This window comes from Cinclus cinclus, chromosome 1, assembly GCF_963662255.1.
Source record: "Cinclus cinclus chromosome 1, bCinCin1.1, whole genome shotgun sequence".
Classification (NCBI taxonomy): Eukaryota; Metazoa; Chordata; class Aves; order Passeriformes; family Cinclidae; genus Cinclus; species Cinclus cinclus.
The window spans coordinates 4,270,466-4,288,619 of record NC_085046.1 but is presented as its reverse complement, the minus strand read 5'-3'; the positions used below and the strand labels follow the sequence as shown (position 1 = coordinate 4,288,619).

At 47.9% G+C, this 18,154-nt stretch overlaps 1 protein-coding gene across 1 annotated transcript; it reads right to left on the bottom strand.

The window, feature by feature from the left end:
* Positions 1 to 116: 116 nt before the first annotated feature.
* LOC134044342 (cryptochrome DASH-like) lies at positions 117 to 17,960 on the bottom strand. The gene is made up of 14 exons (XM_062493527.1): positions 17,895 to 17,960; positions 17,609 to 17,781; positions 16,448 to 16,541; positions 16,028 to 16,158; positions 14,869 to 15,017; positions 13,832 to 13,920; positions 11,729 to 11,802; positions 10,042 to 10,131; positions 7,991 to 8,070; positions 6,690 to 6,749; positions 5,488 to 5,645; positions 2,560 to 2,679; positions 1,410 to 1,586; positions 117 to 212 (listed from the first exon to the last, which is right to left on the bottom strand). The coding sequence occupies exons 1-14, from the start codon at positions 17,958 to 17,960 to the stop codon at positions 117 to 119; spliced, it is 1,557 nt and encodes a 518-aa protein (XP_062349511.1).
* Positions 17,961 to 18,154: the final 194 nt, after the last annotated feature.

The following is an 18,154-nucleotide window of genomic DNA, read 5'->3' as shown; positions in this document are numbered from 1 at the left end:
GCAGATCCTGTGTTATTTTACCAAGCAAAACCCATATTTATGGCTTGTCCAAGGTGATTAACTATCATCCAGGCACCCTCAGCAGCAAAACCTCCTGCTGAGCACTCCTCCAGCCTTCAGCAAGCATCTTTGTCGCGAGAGAAGTAGAAATCTATCCCTCTGTCCTTGTGCTGCACTGGTCCCCTCCTGCCCCTGGGGTGGGGACTTCCTCCCTGTGGCAAATGACAATGAATAGTGAGGTGTTAACTGATGCTGCAGCGTGGATTTGGTCACAAGCCAGTGCTGACATCCAGGAGAATGTGCACATGGAACTTCTGCCTCCCAAGTTCACTCAGGAGGGCAGGAAGGCCTGACAGGCACTGGTCTAGGCTGCGATTTTATAAATTAGGGTTTCTGGTAAGGTGAGCTGGGAAAGTTGATAAAAATTAAACTTTTGCCTGATGGAGAAGCTTTTGGGCTTCAAGTTTCATCACTGCCTCAAACTGGTGTCTCACTAAGGTGCTCTTGCAGAGTCCTCTCTCTCATCCCAGGAGGTTACTAATCCAGGCCCTCCAACACCATGGATGAAGCAGGAAGGCTTTGCTTCCACAAACTTTCCACTCATGGCAAAGGAATGTGGCTCAAAAATTTGGTACTTCACCTTGGGATTTAAACCTGAAATGGGGGCACGTTTCATTCTTCACCTGCTAGGTATAGTGCCTAAATTTGAGCCTCTACAAAGTGTCCTCACTCAGGAGGAGGCAGGGAAGATGCATGGGGGAAAGGCAAAATGCTGAACACTCTTACAATACAAAACCTTGGTTACATCCATTTCCTTCCATACCCATCTCCTCCAAGAACAGCATCCCAGGCAGCAAATAAAAGCCTTGGCATGTTGCAGGAGCAACATCTCATTCTGCCCCCATTCTGAAGAGGAGATACGTCCAAAAAGCAAAGTGCAAGGAGCAGTCTCCATTTTTACAGGTCTCGCTGACTCCAGTTTGGACGCACTCAAGCAGGAAGTTGGTTATTTTTACTTCCACCTCCTGAACAGAAAGGACACTGTGTTGTTTCTCTTCTGTCCACCTGTATCAGGGGATGGTCACACCAGTGGAGGCCTCGGAGAAACCCCATCCCTCTGGCAGGGCTACCAGGGCATGGAAGGATGCTCACAAGGACATGCTGTGGCTAAGCCCTGCTGACTATACAAGGGACAGAGAAGCAGCAAAAATTTACATCTTTCACCACAGTGGGTAGGACAGACAGTTAAATAATCCTGGCTGCACAGTCCCTGCTGTAATGTAATGTGAGCTCACATTAAAACAACTTTTTTCCCTTTACACCAGAGAAAGAAGAGCAGAACTCAGAGAGGCTGATGCAGAGCAGCCCCTGGAGCCCTCCCACCCCATCCCAGCCTTCCCAGTACTCACAGGCCTCTGGTGGATGTGTCGGCTCCACTCTGGGGCTGTCACCACTGGCTGTGGGTAGGTCTCACCTAGAGTTACTCCTGCCTGGGAGAGAGCAGCACTGCTCAGTGCCCAGGGGGTGTGGACGTCTGCTCCCTTGATGCCCTGCAGTTCTGGCACCCACAGTCGGACATAATCCCCCTGCAAACACAACCAGTGGTACAGCATCCATTAAGTGACAATCTGTAAGTGCTTCCCAGCAATAGGGAAGAGAGGAGTCAGATTTCCAGGTAGAGAGGCTGGTGCTGTACAGCATCAGTTACCTCTGACAAGCCTTAGGCCCTCCTGCTAAATCCTCCACCCAGAATTAGTGCCTAAAGACAGACCTGGATGCTGGAGCTCTTCCCCAATGCTCACACTGCAGGCAGAGGAGGGAGGCAGAGGTGCATTTTCAGCACTGTTCACCTGTCCTGTTTAGGACATCCTGAAATGAAGTCACCTCCTAGAAGTTTCCCATGACTGAAGGAAAATAGGATGACTAGCTCAGCTGCACACTCTTGTGTTCCTGAATCTTTCCTATTAACTCTACTGCTGTGTCCTCTAAAAGGATTAATTTCTGATTTCTTGTTAAATTCTGCCAGCTACAGTGCCAAAAGGCAACAGCACAGTCTGACGTGAAGCTAAGGAATAGTGTGGAAACAGGTAATCCTGAATACTGGCTAAGCACATGGAAAGGGCAATTTATCTGCTCCCACCATTTAAGAGAGGACAGTGAGAGGGGTCACAGGTTCAATCTACTCTTCAGCACCTCTCAAGGAATGGTTCTGTCCCTTAGGTGACTTCTGAGTTGTCCAAGAAGCTGCTCTGTGCTCAGGGAAGCATCTGTGTGAGGTACTGACGGGATATGGCCGTCACTCAGAAGAAACGGTGATGAAACACTTAACACACTGACCAGGGAGGGTGTGGGGAGTTCCAGCCTCCCAGGGCACAGCAGCAGGTGGCTAAAGTTACACTGCCCTGCACACAAGGAGGAACCTGCCCGACTGTTGGACAGCAGACTGTTGGACAAGAACTGGTTTCGTATCCACACAGCACACTGATCTCCTCTGATCCCTCAAAACACTACATGTCCTTCACTGCACTCATCTTTGTAAAACAGCCAGACAAGACTCACATTCCCATCATAATCCAGGCCCTGTTTGATCATGTTAAACTTCCTGCCGTCCCGTGGGTCATTGCCAATGCCAGCGCTGTATAACCAGTTGCCATAATTGCTGCACACATCGTAATCCACCTTGAAAACAGAGGGAGAAAACTGTCAGAAGAGCTGGGCTGGCCCTTGCTCAATCTTATTCCTTGAATGGGATTCACTCCAGCCAGACTGGGGTGGTCAGAGCTCCCCCATGTTGATACAGGCACCTGGCTCAGAAAAGAACCTACATGGCTACTTTTTACAGCTGGGATCAGCTCCCAGACTACTTCAGTTCACAATACTTAGGTCAGTGAGATAGGTAAAAGTCCAACCAAAGTCTCTTTCTCAGTTTCCTTCATTTTAAAGGAAAATCCTCCTCTTTCTGCCGTCATTCAGCAGACTTCACAAGTAGCCCTAGCATTTGAATGCTCATATTCCAAAAGTATTCAAATATGAGAGAAAATTCTTTCTGATCAATTACCCAGACACCACACACTGGCAAAATCATCTTTGCAGATCCTACTAGGCAGTTTGGAGAGAAGTCTAACTCAGACTGTGCAGATGAACCACACAGTGTATATGAGGATGCAAACAATACAAACACTGCAGTTTTTTCCCATTGTCAAGTTATTCCTTCTCTAAAAAATTAAAAATCTCTCAAGGATGCTTATATAAAATGGAGCAGGGCTTTTGGAACAAGCACAAATGAGAGCAGAATGTGATCCTGCCTGAGTGCTCTTCAGCTGGGCAGGGTGGTTTAAATCCAACACCAGAAATTTTCCAGTTGTAGGACAATTCAAACCATGCTCAGGAGAGGAGTGGAAGTGATAGCAAAGAGGGATTGGGATCTCTGAGCATTCCTAGAAGCATCTGTGCTGCAAAAGCAGCAGCTGTGGCAGAAAAAGCTGGATCAGTGCTGTTCTCTTCTCCCTTTACTGAAGCCATAGCAGCAACCAGTCCACAAAGAGATGTTTCCAAGATCTCAGCCACTCCTTGGAGTGAGGAGCTCAATGCTCCAGGATGGCAGAGGGCTCAGGGAACAGGCTCAAGCTGCCCTTTCTCTGCAGAGCCAGTGAGTGCCGGGGTCAGGGTGAGCAGCAGCCAGCTCTGCACCAGGCTTCCCCTTCCCAGATCTCTTCCTCCAGCTGCTGAGATAAGGAGGGAAGAAAGATGCCACTGGGGGCTTGATTGTGTGATTACCATGCAGGAAAGCATGTGTGGGAGGTAAGGGCAAATCCAAGGGGGCCTGCAGGAGGCAGGCTCATTTCCCCCTCAGCCTTGCCCCTTCCTGGCATTCTCTTCTGTTTGTTTCTCTGCCTTTCCTTGGGACTTGACCCTGTGAATGAAATCAATGAAGCCAGAGCTGAGATATTCTCAGTTCAGGACACCAGTGGTCCCTAGCCTTTCCCCTGGCTCCAGCAGAACAGAGCAGAGAGCTTGTGCCTCAGTTTCCCTGCCTGTCTGGTGTGGATGGCACACACAAACACTTGGTGGACCTTTGCTGGCAGTATTGGAGATGAAGTAGCCATTGCTTCCCTTTTTCTAGAGGCAAGTGAGACCAGTTTCAGTTGTGCCCTGGCCTCTACCCTTCTACAGCCATATCTTCCCCACCAAGCTGATGTCTCCTGGGAGCTGCTGGGGATGCCACCAGGTTACAGCAACAAGAGCTGTGTGACACAAGATGGGACCGAAGGGCACAAGGATCAGCCTGTGCCACACCAACCTACGGTGGCCATCAGCATCTGGGGCTTCCCAAGGTGAAAGGACCAGTGCACTGTGCTAAATTCTGCTTCCAGCAAGGCTGGTACTCATGTCCTTAGGAATACATGTAGATAACACAGGCAGCATCTTTCTAGCATGTGACCTTCCAGGTCTTTCTCCCTTGTGGAATAGGACATACTTGTGGAAGGCTCCTGCTCTTATCTGGAAAAGCATCACTGCATGGAGCTCCCAAAACTCCTTTCTGCAGGATCCTCAAGTCCTACACCATGTTGTTGTCCAAGCCCACTGCTGCTCACAGCACTGGTATGGGAGAGCACCCACATTCTCCTCCTGCAGCCAAAGCCGTGTCAGAGCCCAGCTCCAAGGAAGCTAAAAAAATTATATTCACAAAAAAGTCTCTTTTCATTGCAGATATTTGCAAGGCAACTGGGCTTTCTCTGCCCATCCAGCACTCTGAGTGAGTGTAAAGTTTTCTGATTGCCAATAGCCTCCTGTATCCCACAGATAAGACCTTTAATGTGAAGCTGGTGGGAGTATTTGGCCTTTTTCAGTCAGTACCATGAGAATCCATGGGGACTGAGGTCAGAAAAGTGACCCAGCTATTTAACTGAGCTCACACAGCTGCTGATTGATATATGAGGGAGGAACTGGTGCTCCAGTTGGCAGGGAGGCCTGTAACACACCAGAATGAAGAAGGATGCCTCCAGCCAGGGTGGAGCTCTGTGGAAGCTGATCCAGCTATTGTCCCTACTTGCCTGTGCTTGACTAGATGGCTTCCCAGTCCACAGCCATCAGTGAATAGACATTGTGCCAGCACACACTTCTTTTTATGTTCTATTTCTGCCCTGCCCTCCTCCCCAGCCTCTGGGGTGAGCGAATCAGAGCACTGTCAGCATAATTCATGTTTGAAAGTTTGCTGAGTGTGATGGATCTCTGGCTAAAACCCTACACAGAGGATCAACACTTGCTGCAAACTTCCTAGCTACATCTTTGTTCATGGCAGCTCCACTGTGGCAAAATTCCTTTTATTTATGTGAAGCTTTGGAAAGTTCTCACCTTGCAAAAAGTATCTAAGTGGTCTTGTACCAGGCTGAAAATTATTGATCATCACCTGTACCCTTTCTTAAAAATCAGGGCTGTCTTCCTGCCTGTCATTAAACTCCAGGTACACAAAGGGCCCAGTCTTACCAGCAGGTATTCAAACCATTCTGCCCCCATCCTCCAGTCCAGCCCCAGGTCCTTGGTGAGGAAGCTGGCCACGTTCTGCCGCCCTCTGTTTGACATGAAGCCTGTGGCACTCAGCTCCCTCATGTTGGCATCCACAAAAGGAACCCCAGTTTTGCCCTCTGCAGAGACAAAACACAGCACTGGGATGTCAGGATGGTTTTGGGCACTCATAAACCAGTCTGTGGTCATGTATTCACAGCCATTTCCAGGACAGTGCCAGTGCACAGCAGCAGGGAGAGATTTCAGTGTGGTTTAGCTGGAGTGCAGTCACTGAGATGCACTGGAAATTAAATGGGATATCATACTGGAAATTAAGCTGGGGAGAAGTTTTGGCAAGAAGAAAACAAAAACAAACAAACAAACAAACAAAAAAAAACCAGAAAAATCTCAGACTGGAAAAACAATCAGGTGGGTTGCAGGGAATTTTGCAGAATAAAATAAATATGCAAACAATAATGAGATGGGCCAAGAACAGAAAGATTCTTGATAGGTGACTAATAGAGGGATATACTGGACAAATCCCCCAGGCTAGTACCTGAAAAGTAGAGTTTGTCTGTTGTTAAGGAAAAGATTTTCTGTGCCTGGATGATTTATTTTACCCTGTGTGCAAATGGGTACACGTGGCATTAACACGAAAAAAAGATACAGAGGTGTGTATTGCACTGATCCTAACAGTTTAATCTCTTAGTCCCTCCAACTTTTGGGATATTATGCTTGCTATTCATGTTACAACAACAAAGTTATAACAGCTAAAGAAAAGGCTGTGGGATTACAAGAGATGAGATTTAATCTAAATCTGTTGTAACCTTGCAACCAAAAGCAAACAGAACCAAACACAGCAGGCATGGCAATCTAATATTGATAAGAAGGGCTGGTCAGCCTCTGAGTGACTAAACAGAAGGGACCAGCAGGTCACTAACACTCCCTCTTGGGCAGGAAAACCTACCTGCAGCACCTCAAAAAGCAGGGTAACCCTGTGGGCTGCTCATTCTAGGAAGGGAAGCCACACACATTCATATCCTGGTGATGCCAGTTTCAACGCCAGCCCTGACCATGCTGGCAGCTCCTCTACAGAGCCCCCAGTCAGTGTTAGGGCACGTGTGAGCCCCAACAGACACGTGGGGAACAAAACACACCCAGCCAAACCTGCAGTTCCTACTGACCTTTCCAACACTCAAAGAGCTCAAGGTCCTTTTTCCAGGGGATCTCTTTATTTTGAAGCCCTGTGGAGAAAAATAATGACCTGCTGATGAAGAAATAGTGACACAGTCGGTTATTCACACCACAACACAGCCAGGGGCACTTGGTTGACACAAGGAATGAGGGTGAAGCTCAGCCTCTCAGTGCCACTACAAACAAACCTTCTGTGCAGGTTTAGAGATGATCCATTCCTCCCCTCAAGTGTGGCAAAGGGGTGTATTTTGGACACAGAGGGTGCTCAAGCCCTAATAGATTTTGTCTATTTATTTTGCTGATGTTAGCTTTTTTATCCTTTCTTAATTAAAAATTACTCAGACCTCACAAGTGGATGGAGATGTGTTCTGGCCCAGGCTGGTATTTTCTTTTTCAGCTTTACTACAGGACAATGTTTATGTGAAATCTGTTTCTGTAGCAGGTACTACACCCAGAATTACCTGGCAGAAGCCCCAGGTAACACTTTGCTCCTGCAAATGGGATAGGAACAAATGAGGAGAATGATTTAAAGTTTGTAGGATCCAATAGCAACTGCAGTCTTCTGTGCAGTGGGGAAGAGGCAGCAGGGACAAATCAGCTCTAGCTGCAAACATCCAAGGTCAGGCCCACCACTGGCATCCAATGCCATCAGAACAGCCACACAGGTCTGGCAGATGTGGCACAGGCCCTGAGGGAGACGTGTCCCTCTGCAGTCACAGCTGGATGCCAGGCAGGCTGCCCTGGAGCATCTGAGCCAGTGCTGCATCACCTGCAGGGCAGCTCACCCAGCACAGCCATGGCCTGCAGGGTCTCCTGACACATGGGCTGGGTATTTGCTGTTGCACTGAGTGTTCAGACCCCTATTTCACATGCACACTCCTGTCACTGGGGCTGGAGCTGAATCTCATTCTGATTCCTATGTAGAGAAATATCTGGTTTCTTGGGATTCACCCTGCTGGGTGAATTCCTGCTCTGTCCCAGGTCCTCTTGAGAACTTAGGCAAGCCTGAATTCCACTGAAAGGTGGAATGTCTCTGGAAACATCATCTTCACTCTCCTTGTGCTGCTGTTTTTCCACGTGTCAGTAACACTCCCTGTATCTAATCAGATTTGGGGATCAGTGTCCAGCACTGTGGTGCAGAGGCACTTCTGTGCTAACACCAGCATCCCAGGGGGGTGACACAAGCACCATGAGAAGAACATTGGTACAACTTAATGCCAGCAGCCTCTTCTCTTACTTTCCCTGTTGTAAGAGAATACCTTCCCCCCTGAATGTGGTGATCCACACACACCTCTTGATGAGAAGATCCTTCTGCCGTACTTCAGGGCCACAAACCGAAAGTAATCCCTCCACAGCAGTTCAAACAGGACCCTGAAACACAAAGCCATCTCAGCATTTCACTGTGGGTCAGATATGATTACTGAACTAGGATTTTGCTTCCATACAACTTATCATTAACACCATAAGGTTTATTCACAATGGGAGATTTCAGGGACCTTCCCCATGACACCAGTTCCTTCCCCAAGCCTCCTTACCCAGCTTACAGGGAAAGCAAACTCTGCATTAATCACTTGGGAAGCTTTCCTTAAGAGTTTCAGGAAACATGTTCCTCCTCCATCCCTACTGGGATGTAATTCTCCACAGAGCAGGGTGAGGGCCTGATTCAGCTGCACACCTCCACAGGAACGAGCACATCAGCACATTCCTGAGAGCTTTGTGCTCATTTAAGCAATAACCTTTGCAAGGGACTCTAAGACACCTTTCAAAACCGGTTTACAGTGTTACAGTCCATTAGATCAGATGCTAGGCCCACAGGAAAAAGGACAGTTTGATATAAAAACTTTTATATAAAAAGAGCTCCTTATAAAATGACAGCACATCAGCCTCAGAGACCTGCTTCAACTCTCTGCCATATGGGAAGCAGTCTGCTCTGCTGATTTTTAGGCTGACAAGATCCTTCTGGATAATCTGGTTACAAAACAAAATCACAGAATTAGGGAATCAGGATGGAAAAGACCTCTGAGGTCATCCAGGGCCATCTATGACCAAACACCACTGTGTCAACCAGACCATGGCACTGAGTCCAGTCTTTCCTTAAATACCTTCAGGGACAGTAACTCCACCACCTCCCTGGGAAATCCACTCCCATGTCTAATCACCCTTCAGTGAAGAAATTCCTCCCAACATCCAACCTGAACAGGACACTGTCCAAATCCTAAAAAGTAGTGTCCTAACACCAAGGTTCAAGGAGTCCCTCATGTGCAGCCACCATGACCTGTACTTCATTGTACAGGTGACTTCTTGGCAGCTTGACAGCTTGATTTTTATAATTACTGAACACTTTAAAATGCTAAAATCACCACGGCATGCCAGCTGCCAGCAGGCTGGCTGACCATTAGATGGAAAACAGGAGTTCATTTCTTGAAATCTTTCCTCTCTTAATTGTCTTTGAAGTAAAAAAAGCCCCAAACATATACTTCATAGGTGTTGATATTTTATCTGTCATTTGAATTTCAATGAAACTGAGCAGCCAGAATGGTTGGCAGTGTTCTGCGTGTTCTTCACCAACCACTGTGCTGTTTGACATGTTGCAAATGTAACAAACCAAAATGAATATTTAGCTCTAGAGCTTGTACAGACTTTATGGTTTGGGATTTTTCCCATCCAGGTCTAGTGTTAGGCCAGGGTCTAACATGAACCTGTTTCTCTATCAGAGCTCCACAGAGCTGGGCAGATCTGAACAAGCTCAAGGCCAGCCCAGGGATGGATAAACTGAGAGCTGAGAATGAGCATGGGTGACAAGAAGAGCTGCGTTAAACTCAGTTCCCAGTGCCCTCTTCCCCTCTGCTCTGACATGGTGGTCATGGTCAGGCAGCTGAGAAAACACCCTTGTTGGACTTGTGGCCACAGGACCTTCAATCATCATAAGATTTGCACAAGTCCTGCAGTCACTGAGACTCGTGGGCTCACATCCTTGGTCTGAGAAACCCTTTGGCTTTTATTTGTAAATTATGCCTCCTTCTCATTTAGCCCATAAGAACACAGAGGCGGATGGTGCCAACTTGCTGAGATTGTTTTCATGAACCACGGTTTCCCCGCAATAATAATGACAACTGGCATTCATAATCTTTACTTACAAAGTGCCTAAAGCCCGTGGGTGTTGAAGACAGACTAAAAAATCTGTACTGAAAGAGAACTACAGTGCAACCCAGAGGAACCAGCCAGCAGGCACAGGAAAAAACAAACATTAATTACGAGGACAGTTAACAAATCACTCTCCTGTGCAAGAAATGTCAAGTTCCTTTTCAGAGAAAATAAGCCATGGTGATGGTGCAGACATACCAGTATGTGCTCTGGTTTGCTGTTCTCTCTCTCTCATACTTCTTGATCTGTTCATAGATGTATCGAGGTGAGATGCAGCCCAGTGCCAGCCTGAAAGCCGAGGAATGATGTCCTGAATGCCACCAGGACTGACAGCTTGATGTCAGCTCAGAGGGAGGAGAGAGGCAGTTTTGTGTCAAATTGTTGCTGAAAAATGTTGTTTGGCTTGCATGTCTGACCCTGACTTCCTAAATGACTTTAGTCAAATTGTAATTTCTCTACTAAAACTCTTCAAGAGAGACAATTCTCTTCCAAGAATCAAAATCCTCTCCTTCCTGGGGTATGACTGTTACAGAAGTCTCCAAGCTATGGAGATAAATCATTTTACTCAAGTTTGACAAGTTTTGTCTAAATGATTAAACAATCCAAATGAAAAACTCAGAAAAAATATCTCAATTGTCAACCTCTGCATCGCATGTCCTACCTGTCCTTTTACCACAAATCTCCTTATCCTATGCCCAGGGCTCCTTTTCCTGCAGAATCTCAGTGGCTCATTTGAGCAACCACAGAAGGCAAGTGACTGCTGAAAATCTGAGCCCTGGCAGGAAAACTAGGGAATCAAACCCTGCTCTGGCATTTCAACCCACTGGGCTCCTTCCATTTGTTTCAAATCAGGAAAGAACTTGCAGTCTCCAACCCCATCATACAGGGTGATATAGGTGCTTTTCCTAGAAATGCATTTTACTGCCATTTCCACTACAGCTTGTGGAAACACTGGATTTTCTAACGAATTGTGGGAAACAGGAGGAAAGGCTTTGAAGAGTTTTTCCTTAACTGCTGACCAGCTCTAATGGCCAGTATGAGATGGGAATGATTGGCTGCAACCTGAACTGCTCTGATTTTGATTATGTGACAGAGGAACATTTTGGGGCAGGCAGATCAGGACTGTGTGCTCTCAGCAAATGCCAGCTTGGAAAAACTCAAGTGGAGGCCACAAATAACAAACTTGCACAGAGCCAGCAGTCCTGGGATCCCAAAGTGCCACCAGATGGAGCCATCCACTGCAACCATCAAAGCACAAAGCTTGCTGAAACAAATCCTGACCTGTAACAGCCTCAGAAATTCAATCATTGCAATTCTGTTGGGAGAATTCAGATGCTCTCAGCTTAGGTTGAACTGGGTTCTGCTGCTGCAAGTCCAGTCTGAAGTTAACTCTGCCTCTTCCAGCACCAGGGACTAAAGCCCCTAATTGAAAATCAAAATATTTATCGAAATAAAAGATCCTTTCCAACAGGAATAATCAGAAGTGTCTCTTCACCCCACAGAAAAAGAGAATGGCAGTGAGGTGGGGCGACTTACCCCAGAGGATTCAGGAAACCAGGACTGGGCTGAGCTCTGCTACAGCCCTACCAACACACTGAAGCTGTGTTGCCTCCCTGCCTTTCCCTTCCCACACCAAGCAGCACGAAGCCAAAGGTAAATGGTGAGTCCCTCCTGCTCCCTGTCCACACTGGTGCTCCCAGCACAGCTCTGCCTCACTGCAGCAGCTCCAGGGAAGTGCAGCCTCAGAGCTGCTCTCCCACAGCAAAAAGGGCCAAAGGAATCACACCTAGACCCCTACCCATGCCCAGAAACACTCAGCAGACAGGTAACATCAGTTTGGGATGGAAGCAGAAAAGGATTTTCCAGTCTCAACAAAAATCTTTACCATGCTGCGAATTTGGTTGAGTAATCCATTCCCACCAGCCCATTCCGAGTCTCCTTGTAAGAAGCAACCAGATTCTGTGAGAGCAAAAGAACAAAAGGTTTTAATACTTTACAAGCAACCTGCTAAATGCTCTTTCCTTCTGGAGCCAGGGCAATCTGGCAGGGCTGGGCTCCCTCTCATGGCTGCCTGCAAGGATTGCACAGCTGCCCAATTCCTGCCTCCACACACAGGCATGAGTCAGGCCAGCAGTTCTCATTACAGCTCTGGGGTGTGTGTGTCCCAAGATGTGCTCCCCTCTCCAGCCTTTAGCATGTTTCTTTCTACATGCACTGTGCACCTGGCTGTGCTGCCCGTTCCCATCTGATTCGGGATCAAAAACCCACTGAAAAGCACCAGTGGACCTGGCAGCCTTGTGGCTGCTGGTTTGGGGGTTACAGAACCAGTGTGACAGCACCCAACACTCAGCTGCAGGAACCCTGACCCCTGCTGTTTGTGTGCCCCACAGATTTACAGCAGGATGCAGATTTTCCATGTCCTGAGCATTCCATGGACATTGCAGAACACATAGGGAAGACCAATCTCTCCTTTCTGACCTTCACTGCACAGGTTACAATAGCTAAAGGGCTGTTGTAGCTCACTGGGGAAGACAATATTTGCATTACAAAAAAAAAAGAAGGAACAGGTTTTCTAGCTCTGATTATATTAATGCTTGACCAAGAGCCGAAGTTTTGTACATTTGTGCTTATTTTGGTTGGGATGGAGTTCATTTTATTCACTGCAGCTAATCTGGGGCTGTTTTGGATTTGTGCTGAAAACAGTGCAGATAGCACACCAATGTTTTCCTTACTGCTGAGCAGAGCTCACACAGCCTCAAGGCCTTTTCTGCTTCTCTCACCACCCCACCCTGAGTAGGCTGGGGGTGCACAAGGATTTGGAAGGGGACACAGCTGGAACAGCCAACCCCAGCTGACCCATGGGGTATTCTAGACCATAATGATGTCATGCTCAGCATATAAAGCTGGAAGTCAGGATGTTTGGAGTGATGCCATTTGTCTTCCCAAGTAACTGTGTTGGAGCCCTGCTTTCCTGAGGATGGCTGAAAACCTGCCCACTGGTGGGAAGTATTAAATGAAGCCTTACCTTGCTTTGCCTGTGCACACAGCTTTTGCTTTCCCTATTAAATGGTCTTTCTTTAACTCAACACATGACTTTTCTCACTTTAATCCTTCTGAATCTCTCCTCCATCTCACTGGCAGGAACTGAGGGAGCAGCTGCTGTAGGGCTGAGCTGCCTCATGGGATTAAGCCAGGACAATGTTCCCCAAAAGCAAAGGAATGCAGCAACTTGGAAAACACAGCTGAAAGGATGCCCTGGGAGCTGTCCCAGTGAAGCACTGGGAACACCACACTTTTAACCCATCTCAACTGGAAAGAGTTTATCCAGAAACTGCTTGGGGTCTGATGCTGCTGGAAATCAGCACACATACCTTTGAATTCAGACATGGCAAATTTAAGACAGTTCCTCAAACTAGACCAGAAAGGAGTTCAAAAACTGTCTGACAAAACGTAGTCAGCAGGAGCTTCAGTTCACCAAAGCAAGGAAACAAATAGTAGCTGTCATCATTGGCTGCAAGATTTTAAACCAGACTACAGAAACCTCCAACTATTTATAACTGTGGGCAGAACTTGGGTCGGCTGTTCCTCACCCCAGTTGCAATTCCAGCTCTTCAGGCCTCTTTTCATTCCTCCACAACAGAGGAACTACATTGCTGATGATGTGGGACTTGAGCATAGAAGGAGCAAATCAAGGTAAAGCAGCTAAAAAATTTTGTCTCAAGTCCCAGATGTTAATGGAAAAAAATAACTCAGAGAGATGTCCAGTAAACTAGGCTCCTGAGTATTAGGCTTACATTCCCCACTCCCAGATGACTTCTTTTTGGTTCTAGTTTTGCCTCTCTGAAAAATTGAAATAATGCTAATTCTGCCCTCTATGAAGTTTTATATGGGAGCTAAGGAAATATCAGGAAGTGAAACTGCAGCCTCGCCCACTTGCACAGGCATGTGTAAAAGGGGGAGGATGTAAGCAAGGAAATGTAAGAGTTACCGTGTCCCAAAAATAATATTGCAGCCTCATTAAAGCCTGGGTCTCTCCTCCACTGCAGGGAAAAGCTGTTCGTGGATCAGTCACGGGATCTGCCACAGGAAAAAAACACCAACACCTTGTTACATCTTGGGAATGCATCTCAAAGGCAGGGAGCTTAAAATATAGGGATGCTCAGCAGTGGGGATGCCTGCTTTGGCAGCATGAAAGATTGTGTGGTCTTCCTTTAAAATAAGGGTCATATAAAACATATTAAAAATCACTAAGAGGATGTTTCCAACCCAGCTGCAGGTCAGCTCCTCCACACAGGGAATTTAATTTCACTTTCATTGTGAGTGAACTAAGGCTTAGTTACAGTTTGAAGGGCAACCACCGCCTTCATGTTTTGGCTCCTGGTAAGAGATGTATCACAGACTCATAGAATGGTTTGGGTTGGAAGGGACCTTAAAGCTCATCCAGTTCCAACCCCCTGCCATGGGCAGGGAAACCTTCCACTGTCCCAGGGTGCTCCAAGCCCTGTCCAAACTTGTCTTGAACACTTCCAGGGATGGCACACCCACAGCTTCTCTGGGCACCCTGTGCCAGGGCCTCACCACCCTCACAGGGAACAATTTCTTCCTCACATCTAATCTAAATCTACTCTCTTTGAAGACAAATATCAGCCTAACCCTACAACTAAAGACAGATGCTTCTACAGCACCTCCCAGACTGAAAGGGCCATGATAATCCAATAATCCTTAGGGACTACACTTCATCTATCTCTCAAACACTAGCTGCCTCTGCATTTTTACAAAAGGACATTTTATTCTGGGACAGAATACAATATGCACTGAAAGATGTTTGGTTTGTATAAACCATCAGAGCTCAAGTGCAGCCACTGCAGGTACCTACTTCACTCTGGCTGAACATCTGGGAGTCTGGAGCAGCAGGAAATTATTTTGTAAACCACATCTTTTCAAAACAGATTTAAGTAGGATATTTTTAAGAACAGAATTTAAGCAGGATTTCATCAGAACAACTTCCAAATTAAATTTTCTCACCCTTCTGTCCGAAATCCTCCATTTTAGGGATACTCCCTTCTTCCAGCCCTGGAGCCAGGGGCTTTAACTGATCTGCCATCCTCAGGGTTGGCCGGACCTTGGCCCCGGATTCCAGCGCTTTTCGGAAGTGGGTGTAGATATCAGGTAACCTGCAGAGATTGGGAGCAGCCAGGTCACCGCCCTGGCCCCTCCACACACCCCACACCCCATCCTCAGGAGAGGGATTAGCATTCCAGGCTGTCCTCTCACGTTTGTGATGCCTGTTTGAACACTGCCAGGCACAATAGGGGCAGATGCCCCCGGGGATAACAGCCACCACCAGAAGCTCAGCCCTTCTCCCCATTTCTTTCTGCTTCTGATGCAAATTTTGCCTTTTCAATCGAAGTGTGCCCCGTGGGGAAGTGGCGAGAGCCAGATTTATCTCACCTAACTTCTGATTAACACAGCTGATCTCAGTGTAAAAACCTACATCCTCCCGGTGCCTTTTCAGTCAAAGGAGAAAAACGAGGCATTTTCATGGTCTGACTTGTCTGCTCTTATTGTATACATTTTCTACAGAATACCATGAATCACTCGACTCCATCAACCACACTTCAAGTGGCTACTGAGGGAGCAGTGAAGAGTACACATACCAAGGAGGGTTGGAAGTAAATCATCTCTTAGCTCCCTTCCAACCCAAACCATTTAATGGTTCTATGAAGTTGTTTCAGATGAAGCTTAGATTGGTTATTAGGAAAAGTTGCTTCACACAAAGGGTGGTCAGGCTGGAACAAGCTGTCTGGCTGTCCAGGGAAGTGGTGGAGTCACTGTCCCTGGAGGCTTTAAAAGATGTGGGGATGTGGCATTGAAGGACACAGTTTACTGGTGAGCTTGGCTTAGGTAATGGTTTGATTTGATGATCTTAGAGGTCTTTTCTAGTCCCTTAATGAATGGTAAAACACACACCTTGGCTTTATACGTACAAAAGCATAAATCCTACTAGTGCAGAGGGCAGAATGTGCCACTTCCCCTTTGCGTGCCTGAGCATGACAGCACTGTCGCATAAAAGCACAAACAGATGGACTAATAGGTCCTTTCCCTGTGGGACCAGAGGACTGGGAGCCCTCCTGAGTGAGAAACAAATGGCACAGTGGAGGAGTGATACCACAGAGCAGCCCACCTGTCAACAGGCCTGAAGGGAAGATCATCCCGATGATACAGCGTGGACCCCCAAAATGTCTGAATCTTCACCCCGTGCTGCCTACACACCTGGCACAGCCCCTTCTCCACATCCAGCTCCTCCTGCGTGGCCTAGGGAGAACAAAACAGTGAGGCCAGGGCTCCACAAATGCAGCTCCCCCATGCACAAAAACTCTGGTCCTTGGTCCTGCCCTCCTCACGTTTCTCCACATTACCTTCATCCCTTTGCTCCACTCAGGGAGTCCCCATGCCAGGAACTACCCAGCTTCCCCAAGGTTAATAACACCACAGCCAAGAAAGGCTCTGGAACACACAGGATCTGCATCACCACTTGGTCGTGGAAGAAACCTTCAGAGCATAATTTTATCTTTTAACTGTGTCACTCAAGTATTTCCTTTACCTCTTCATGGAAAGCCACAGCGGTGACAGAGCCCAGCTGAGTAATCAGATCACGAACCACATCTTCGGGCTTCCCCTTCCTCACAACCAGGGTACTAAAATATAAAATATTGGCCTGAAATAGTCTTGATGTTGTTAGTTATGTGGCCAGGCCATCATCCCAGCCCAGGCAGGCACTCCTGTCCTGGTTTTCCACGGAGCACATACAGTGTGTGGAGGCAGAAGACAGGATTTGATCAGCCAGCATTTTTTAGGAGCCCTAAACAGGGTTTGTAAGCCTCTGGGGCTTAGTTTGTGTCAAACACATTTCTGCCACTCTGGATGCCTTAGAAAGGATGACTGGGCACAAAGCCAGGCTGTTACCTAAAAGTGAATCTGTTCATCCTTAGCACTAAAGAGATTCAAGGACTGGCTAATCCAATGAGAGGTTGTCCCATCCCTGCAAATATTCAGGGTCAGACTGAACAGAGCTCTGAACCTGATCTGGTTGAAGATGTGCCCTGTTCATTGCAGGATGGACTAGATGGTCTTTAAAGTTCCCTTCCAACCCAAACTACTCTATGACTCCATGATCTTTTGCTCTGCAAAGCCAGATATCATCTGATAATGGATTATTCAGGCTCTGGTCTAGCCTAATAATTGTTCTAAAGGCATCATAAACAAGGATATCTCAGTCTAGAGACTGGGTTTAATGGGACAGGGTATAAGGAAATGTAACTCTCCAGTCTCAGAAGCCAGGATCCACATTGGTCTGTCTCAAAACAATTCCCAGTGAAAGTTCTCCAGGGACAAGGAAGGCTCCAGGCCACAGTGGCTTCTGTAATTGCCCACATCTCAAAATTCTGCCGTTCATGTTTCTCACTGTGAGCACTCAGGGCAAAGCACTCAAGGCTGACACTCATCTGGGGTACCTGACAAAGCAAGACCCAGGTGGCAGAGAGCCTGGATGGCTTTGTCCCCTGTGCAGGTGACCACAGCAGGTCACCTCAACAAGGGCTGCACACGGACCCTACTGTATTGAACAGGGCCGTGGCTCTCTGAAATAAGTCACCATTAGAGCCCAGAGCCCCTGACACCATCCGAGACACAGCACAGGCACGTGTTGAAAAAGAGTAATGAAACAGACACGTATCTGTTACTTGCACGGTGCTTTCCCAACTACCTTCCTTTTCTCTTGAGGGTTTCCCTCAGATCCTTCACACTTTCCAGCAAAAACCTGAGCCTGTAGGGCCCCGTCTTTGGCAAGCTGTAGCAGTGGGTGCCCAGGTAGTGCCGCGGGTCGAAGCAGTAGAGGGGAATCACAAAATCCGCGTTGTGCTGAGCCCAGTGGAGCACCTGGAAACGCAAAGCGAGCCGTGAGAGCCCCTGGGACAAGGATGCGGGGGGGATCCCTCCCCATCCCGCCCCACCAGCAGGGCTGTTCCTGCAGCAGCCCCGGCGCTCCCTACCTGGTTGTCGTGGGCGCGCAGGTCGCAGCGCAGCAGGCAGACGGCCGTGCCCGCTGTCCCAGACATCCTGTCTCGCCCTGCCCTCTGCCACCTCGCCCGGGCCGCTTCTGTCCCCTTGTGGCCGGCCCCTCATCCCGCCCCGCCGGGGAGGAGCTGATCCTACACGGATTCCCCGTGTCCGCCCCCAGCGCATCCCGCGGGACCGGCAGGTCCCGTCCCGCATCCCTGGAGGGCAGCGGGAGCGCGACGGGTTCCCTCCT

Coding starts and splice junctions, on each gene's coding strand:
- LOC134044342 (XM_062493527.1), bottom strand. CDS start 17,960: ATGTCTGGGACAGCGGGCACGGCCGTCTGCCTGCTGCGCTGCGACCTG. Junction 6,750..7,990: donor AAGGATCTTCTCATCAAGAG/GTGTGTGTGGAT, acceptor TTTTCTCCACAG/GGCTTCAAAATAAAGAGATC. Junction 2,680..5,487: donor AATGGTTTGAATACCTGCTG/GTAAGACTGGGC, acceptor TCTGTTTTCAAG/GTGGATTACGATGTGTGCAG.